Raw genomic sequence first — 8,912 nt, 5'->3', positions numbered from 1 at the left:
CTTCTATTGCATTGCTCAAAGAACACTGTGGTACCTGTTTTTAAAGAGTATATATGTGTATAGCTAGTATTTTACAATGGCTCTAAATGTGACTCAGCCCAGAACTATCAGTTATATTAAATCAATTCGAATGTTCCAGAGTTTATTCATATTGCCACCTCCACCTCTTATTTCTAATCTCAGTGTGATAACTTTGTCGTCCCTATAGAATCCACAGGTAAAGCGCCAGAAACCCCTGCACTACGACAGAGGATTGTGTGAACTGGCCTGGAATCAGCCATGATGCCACGTCTGGGCACAGCTGGACCATGCCTGTGTTTTGGATCTTTTTTACTGGTCCATTTCCTGTGCAGCCTGCTGCTGGGGCTGGCCGCAGGGTCCCGCACTTCTTCAGGCACGCAGCCGCACTCAATAAAGATAGAAGGAGATATTACACTGGGTGGACTTTTCCCAGTCCACTCACGGGGTCCCGCGGGTGTCCCCTGTGGAGATATTAAAAAAGAAAAAGGAATCCACCGTATGGAGGCCATGCTGTATGCTCTGGACCAGATCAACAGTGACCCTGACCTGCTGCCCAACATTACGCTGGGAGCCCGAATTCTGGACACCTGCTCACGAGACACATATGCTCTGGAGCAGTCTCTGACCTTTGTCCAGGCACTCATCCAGAAGGACAACTCGGACGTCCGCTGCTCTAACGGTGAGCCACCAATCATTCCCAAACCTGAGCGTGTGATTGGAGTCATTGGAGCCTCAGCCAGTTCTGTGTCCATCATGGTAGCCAATGTATTACGTCTCTTTGCGGTGAGTGCACTTTTGGATTGTTAAAGAAAGTAGTTCATCCCAAAATGTAAAAATGTTTTGTGTTGTCAAGAAAACCCATTCATTTACATATATCTGCCCATTCAACCTATAGTCCGCTGACTCACTCTGAAGTTATAGTGTGTGTTTTGGTTTAGACTTTTTTTTCAAAAGATGTGAGGTTATACAAGGACCTAAAGAAAAAAAAATAAAAAAGCAAGAAAATGCAGGACATAGGCCTTTACATTTTAATATCTATTAATGTCATAAGGCTGCATGATTTGGATGAAATTCCATACTGAGGTTACATTGCTACATATTGTTATGATATAGCAATCTATTAAAAATACATTAGTGAATCCTTAATGTCATGCAGTTAAAGGCTGCTCTGTTTTATTTTTTACTAAAACTTCTTTTTGTTGGATCATATGAATATGTTGATGCACCCAAATGCTCAGTGAAACTTCTCTAAATCTCTGTGATTGGAGAATGGATCGTTCTCACAGCACACAATAAAAAACGTGATTGGTTAGAACTAACAGCGTGACCTTTTACACCCGACTTGCATAATGGAGTTATGGAACCTGAAGTGAGGGAGGTGGACCATACATGAAGCTCCTTCTGTTTCCAGTCTAACGTCCTATAAATCTCCTATTTCTACCTTTTGTTTCCTGTGACAAAATTTCCACCATTACCCCATTTCCTCCCTGTTTCTCATTATCTCTCAGTTCTACATCTGTTCATTAAGGGGTGACCCAATGTTTTAGCTTAAAGCAGAAGCCATTTAGAGCTCCAGCGCAGGTCATCAGTGTTCTCTCTCCTCCCACAGTGAGCTCCTCCCCTCCTAAAACTGAGCAGGGTGATACAAGTTTTACAACCTCATAGAAACTATGAAAGAACGTAATTGGTGGATCAAACATGGATAATTCAGTAAAACAGGTAGTTCCGGTTCTAAAATCGGAAGTTAATTACGCACACCTTTGACCGTCTCACAGCAATCGAATTCTGTATTACTGCACCAAGATATTAAAAATCATTTTGATGTTTATGGAATTATTTCTGACCGTTGAGTTGGACCACCAAGTGTATAGATAGGATCAGGCATCAGTATGTATATTAAGAAAAACATAGCCAACCCTACATTACAACCCAGATTTGTGTAGACCGATCTCCATGAATTTTTAGTAAAAGGCTTTGAAGGTAATTATTATCTGTGAAACTGCAACGTGCAAAAGATAGAATATCTTGCTTATGGTATGTGTGGTGGCACATGTTTACAATAATATGACAAAAAAAAAAAAGAAATGGCAGCAATATATGATGATGTACAAATGAAAGATTCTCGCTCAGTGGTCCATGGTGGCAACAAAATTTTATTCCAAACAACTACACTCCTTGGCCAAATAGTTGTGATTATCATTAAAAATAAATTACCCTTGCGCTTTGCATCCTGTCAAACAACCTGTAGTACAGTCACTGTAACACACAGCCTCTTGTGGTTTATTGTTTTATTACAGTAATCAATCTAAATGAATTATCATATAAAATATTACAGAATTAATGCTTTATAATGGTAATGCCTAGATCTACCAGGAACTGTCTGGAGTCCAGGCTTTACTCTCTGAGTTTCTTATTTTAGCTCATTCCACCCTTGCTTTCTCTTCATTTACCTAAAAGGGTGGAAGTGTCTCTTAACTCAAAAGACTACATACAGTGTGTGTGCGCATGTGTTACTCGATTTCCTCCGCTGCTCTGAGCTGTATTGGGCCGCATGCTGCTGCTGGCAAATTGCAGGCTGCAGTGCTGTAGATAGTGGCACAGGAAGTGGAACTAATTCTGTTCTGAGCTTCTAAAAGGTTTGGATAGTGTTTCAGCTCACTGGCCTCTACAGCAAGAGCTTCTTCAAAAGACAGCGCTTTCTCTTTCCTTATTTATTTCTTATTTTATTTCAGATCGTCTTTGGAGAGCTGATAGTCTTTTTTGCAGACCAAGCACAACAAATAAAAAGTAGATGCTGCAATACTTCACTTACAAGTCAAACTTGGCTTTGAAATCATGTTGTTGCTGTAGACTTGTAGAATTTGCGTGTAAGTGTACACTTGTTTAGGTGTGTACAGTGTGTGAAGTGCAAGAGGTTTTGACACAAAGCTGTAGGCACTGCAGGAGCTCTGTGTGTGTGTGTGCGTGCGTGTTTTATTATTATTCTCATAATAAATACATAAATGCATGTAGAGCTATCCGCTATTGTAGTAATCCAGGATGATCATCAGGATTTTCAGTGTGTCTTATGTAGAACTGTTTAAAAGTAGTTGTAGGTGAAAGTTTGCGATTTACCTTTGTGTGCTTGGCAAAAAAAATAAAAAAATTATAAATAATAGCAAAAAAATTCTTAGACCAAGATAAAAGGAAAAAGGAAATTTAATATAACATCAAGACATTTTGATGATAAACAGTACATATCAGTCGGACACCAGCAAAACAGTAGTGTTGCACTAAGAAAAAGGAAACCTTTTATGAATATAACATTTTTTTTTAATTCAGTGTTTGCAAAACAAACAATTTAAGAAGAAACAGAAGGATACACCAAACAATGTATAAAAATAAAAGAGCAAAATTAGATAATGGCATAATGGTAACATGGCAGGAGCAGAAAGGACTGGTGTATCCATGAAACAAGTAAAAGCGAGAGAAACAAATAGCACTAAACCAGGCATGATAAAATGTTTATATCACAGTAATTACTTATTATTACTTTTTATTTTACTTTATTTTACATTTTATCACAGGTTATAATATTATCATGATGTTATATTTTTTAAAATGCTACATGTATAAAGCTAAACACACTGTATTCTCAATGATAGCAGTACTGTGAAAGTTGTTATAATTGTTTCGAATTAAAATTGTGTAGAATTATCATATAGGCCTATGTACAGTGACAACTGGAGCTTAGAACCTCTGCCATTTAGCAATACAACCATTAAGAGCTGTGTAAGTGCTCCAAATATAAAATAAAGCAGAGCATATGCCAGATATTTCTTAAACTTTTTAAATCATCGAATCGTAACCATGCATCAGCTGTGCATATCATCATATAACAGTGCTGAATGTGGACACTGTACTTCATAAGTTTATTTATTCACCGTTACAACATGGCTAACTTCTACTAGCACCATAATGGCTTTCCCACATTATGTTAGCATCAAGCTAATGGCTTAATACTGCACAGCTCTTGCCTACTTACAGACATGTGAAACCTGTAACAGACATTCAGGTTACATATTCATAATTCATTTATACTGAATCTTTCACTAAACATTTAAACTTAAAGCCTATCTCTGTAGATTACTGTATTAGCCTCTCAGCAGTTAAACAAAACAATGTTTAGTATGGTTTCAGGTTTTTCGCTTCATATACACACACAATTTATGAGTGCAGACATATGTTTGTTCATGAGATCCTGCATGTGTTCCTCCTCTAAGTAGGGTGGGATGTGAGATTTTACCTTTTAGATGGAGGAAAAAGTTCTGAGTGGGATCTCTGTGCTGTGCTGTGAATGTTTATGTGTGTCCAGCCCTAGCATGGTAAAAGATGACAAAAAAGTACTTATAAACGAAGCTTTCTGCATTAAACAGTGTTATGTTACGATATGTTTATTATTACACAACAAAAAGATAAAAAGATCATGAAATAACTACAATACACAGTGATGGGCGACCAAACATTCTTCTTCTAATTCAGCAGTCCATGGTTGATTGGCAACGATAAGGAACTACATTTCTTGGCAGAATACTTGTTTACGTCAATTAATATTAATATTAACTTAAATTATTTTCTGAAAATTTCTGTATTTTATCATATTTTATGTTGGCCACCATTTTATACAAGAAATAAATGACTTGAGGCCGTGCTTTACTGTAAAAAAAGGTGCAACACTGACTCTGCAACATAGCAATATTAAAAACTTAAAACCATGATGTTTTGGCCCAAATGCAAGAACATATTAAATAAGGGGGATGCATCACATGAAGACCTTGTAAGTGGGCTAAAATATCATGTTTTAACTATATTAAAGTGTTATTTAATACAGAGAGGAAAAAACTGTGTGTGCTGATGTTTCAGAACAGTGTGCAAAAGTCAAAGACCACGTTTTTCATTTATTTAATTTCCTCTCAAAACAACCTTTAAGTACAAGATATACATTTTTCACAATCCAACTAATCCCATTTACAAATTTAGACTCATCAGTCCATAAAACTTTGCTCCACATCTCAGATGTCCAGTGTCCTAGTGCAAATTTTCTTCTTTTTTTTCTATTTCTTTTTCTCAGTACTCTTGAGTCTAAGCTGGTTTTCTGGCTGCTGCTGCCGCCGTTCCTAATCAGATATGTTTTTTCCTCCGAACCTCTTCAGATGCTTTGAATTACAAGTTTGTTAATGAGCAAACATACGATTATTTCTACATGCAAGCTAACAATGCACAGTGAATTGATGTTGTAAGACTGGCAATCTCACCAAAATACTCTATACAAACCACCAAGCTTTGTCAAATCTGGTAGTTAAGTTGCTTTGTAGACTACAGTGTGACTACAGTTTGAATGTTGAAGTTTAATAGTAAACTTACTTTTATGTGATGTCAATTAAATGCACAGGCATATTAGTTTGCTTGTAGCGCATATGTAGTATTATTTTTATTTTGACTGCTTAACAACCTTGTAATCCAGAACAACCAGTAACACTGGGGGTGGGGGTGTACACAAACATAATAGTTTTGGAGCATGTTTGTTTACTACAGAGGTGATTTTAGAAAATGCCATTCATTTTTGTCTTAGAGAAATATTGCTTAGACCCCGAGTTCCTAATATGGGCATGACACTGACCACAGAATGACGCTCAACTTCAGAGGTCTGTTACTCCAGCGTAGAGTACACTAAGTATGACCCAGTCTCTGGTGGATCTGTGATAATGAGCAGCTCCACATACCGTTGAAATTCCTAATGCATGCAAATTAAAGGGGTATTGATTTCAATATATTATCAAAAATCTGAAAACAGTTTACATTCAAAACATCCTACACTGAAAAAATCTTAGAAAATCATCTTAAATCTAATCAATCTATCTAATATTTCTCACTATAGTTTCTTTGTAAGCATATCATTATATTATTTAACCAGTTTTAGACATTTTAAGTAACTTTATCTATTGTTTCAAGAAGTAATGCTTGAAACAAGCACTATTATCTCATACTGCATTAAAAAGGATACATTGTAAATGATTTTATTTTAAATATTACATATATAGACTACCTTTAAGATGACAACTTGCCAAGATACCATTTTTGCATCTATTTGTATTGTTTATAGCAATGGAGCTGGTCATTTTTTGTCAAGAACAGGCTGTTGTTTATATAACGTTAACTTTCTCTAAAGCCAAACTGTCACTTGAGAGCAGTGAAGACATCTCTTTGAAGTTGATTGATTTGATTCAGTTGAAGCAGGCCTGGATCATCCAGTGGGTTTTATAAGCATGTGCCCGAAAGCGATTATGAGAAAATATAAACACCTGTTTTGACTCACGGTGCCAGTAGTGGTGGGAGGTTCACAAGCAGCACAGCGGAAAAAATAACTAATTTATCATTGCATCACAGCAATCACAATCCTAAAGCTCTCCACATCTTTCCTGAGTGGCCGCTTCTTTTTCTCCTCCAATCACTCAAAGTGATCTCTTGCACTATCCACTATCACCTCGATGAAGTTTTCAGGTGTTTAACAGCGTTCTTGTGAATGTTCTTTGATGTTGAAGCTCAAGATATTCAAAAGAATCTGAAGGATCTGTAACAGTGAGAACTGATACTTTGACCGAGTAGAGGACGACAATTTCTAAAGCCAAATATAAAATGACACCAGAGTTAAAGAAAAGCTGTATCGACCTTGTCAGTAGTGATCTGCAATCTTTCATCAGAGGTAGGACATGAATGAAAAAAAAAGGTTTTCCTCGCCTATTGTGACAATTTGGATGACATATTATAAATGTTTAGCTTACCAAGAGCAGATGTTTGTTTTATAGGGAAGTGCTGCATTGGTTGTTAGGTTTATGTTAACCTGTGTTCTCATTACTGTAGGCATAATCTTGCTACTGTTCAGTCTTTATAGTGGTGACATGCCCAACACCCTGGTTAGTATGCTGCCTTTGGGGTGCTGCATAGGCTTCATGTAATTTATTGATATCATTAAAGGTAGCCAGTGGCACACTCAGAAGAGTGTATATATAGGAACTATTTACACAGTAGTGGATAAAACAAAAACACTACACTATACATCTTTTTTACATTCCAACCTAGTCTAAGAATTTTATTTTGGACAAAAAAACAATGCACACTTCCTTCAGTGTTACTACAATTGATTAAAGTTGATTTTAACATTCCAAAAGATCAGACTGATACATTTGTACACCCCTAGACAGGATGCATGGTATTTGTCAGCACTTCAGCAGTGTGTGTATAAATGCGCAGCGCTGCAATGGTTTTTAATCCTGCTAGCTTCTATTTTTCCAAAATTGGTCTCTCATTTTTCAGATTGTCATCCAGCTTGCAAATCCTGGACCTGACCTGCATTCAATTTCACAGCAACTTCATCTACAAAGTCTCTGTATAACATTTTTACTGAAAGTAATTCAGTAAAATGTGTGCCAGTAACCCAATCAATCCCCAAAGCACTGAATGAACCTGTTTTCAGGCCACTGGAAACACTGTAAATAGGGTGATAGTTGATCATGACATTTCAGTAATTCATCACACTCAGCAAATGAGCTACACTCTGTACTTTCTGGAAAATCAGCAAATCCTTTGAGAATGTTAAATATTATATTGAAATGGTTTGTAATCACTGATTTAGTTAATAACTTTATCAGAGCTGGACCAGGGAACTGAGGTTATTCAATGGCAATTCAGTTGACAACAGTGTTCCAAATAGTCTAAATCTATACACAGTTGCAGAAATATCATCATAGCCACTTTAACATTCTGAATTGGAATAAATTCATTAGCCACTTACATTGTCATACAATTTTTGGTGCTAGTGTAAATGGACAGCAACATCAGCACAAGAACTGTACTTTGGCTGTACTTTACCTTTGCCTAAGATCACTAAGCTCAATGCCATAGTGTTGCAAAGCATTCCACCACTGGACTCTGCACTGGACAATGGAAACGTGTTCTCTGAAGTGATGAATAGCACTTCACCTTTATGTAAATGCACATTTATGTAGTCTAATATACAAATCTGGGTTTGGCAGATGCCAGGAAAACACTACCTACCAGAATGTATAGTGCCAACAGTAAAGTTTAGTGGAGGAGGAATAATGGTCTGAGGCTGTTTTTCAGGGTTTGGGCTCAGCTCCCTAGTTCCAGTTAAGGGTAATGTTAATGGTACAGCATACAGAGACATTTTAGACACTTATATATGTCCAACTTTGTGGCAACAGATTGGGGAAGACCCTTTCCTGCGCCCTGTGCACCAAGCGTGGTCCATGAAAATAGGATGTCCTTGTCTATATACTTTTGGCCATGTAGTGTATATGTTACTGTATCTGCTATACAAGAAATTGTGAAATGAAAAGACAATGCCATTTTAACATATTTACCTTTTAGAGGAAATGCGATTCTACATGCTGTTTGGATTTACTGCATCACATTTGCTGCATCACATCAATCAAGGATCCCACCCACTTGAATATCCACTTTCTCTTACCCAGCCAGGACAGGACAGTGTAAACAGTGATGTAATATTACATTAAGGCATTCATTTTCTGAGTTAGTGACTGATTCAGCTGACTTTTTTTTCGTTAATGTTAGCAGGTTCTCTGTGGGCTAATTGAACTGTATTCTGTCTGTAAAAAAGTTGTACAGGAAACAGGCTCCAATGACATTTAGAAACAGGTGTCAACATGCAAACTGTAACATCCAAAGTTAAGAAGACTTTACTTCAAAATTTGTTACAAGCTTTAAATGTTTCTGTACATAGCTGCTATAAAATGTAAATATTCACCATTGTTAGCCTAGTGCTAACATAACATTGAAATCCTCATTAGCAGGGTGGCAGAAATTAGCATTGT

General features: G+C 36.9%; 1 protein-coding gene across 1 annotated transcript in view; it reads left to right on the top strand.

Annotated features, from left to right (window-relative positions):
* Positions 1 to 504: 504 nt before the first annotated feature.
* The window catches only part of grm6b (glutamate receptor, metabotropic 6b), a 44,781-nt gene continuing 36,373 nt past the window's right edge, over positions 505 to 8,912 (top strand). The window contains exon 1 of the mRNA XM_036559417.1: positions 505 to 804. Coding sequence (XP_036415310.1) covers positions 520 to 804 — 285 coding nt within the window. The 5' untranslated portion in view covers positions 505 to 519. The remainder of the gene's footprint in view (positions 805 to 8,912) is intronic.

This window comes from Colossoma macropomum, unplaced genomic scaffold (assembly GCF_904425465.1).
Source record: "Colossoma macropomum unplaced genomic scaffold, Colossoma_macropomum, whole genome shotgun sequence".
NCBI lineage: Eukaryota > Metazoa > Chordata > Actinopteri > Characiformes > Serrasalmidae > Colossoma > Colossoma macropomum.
This window is presented reverse-complemented; position numbering and strand designations above follow the sequence as displayed.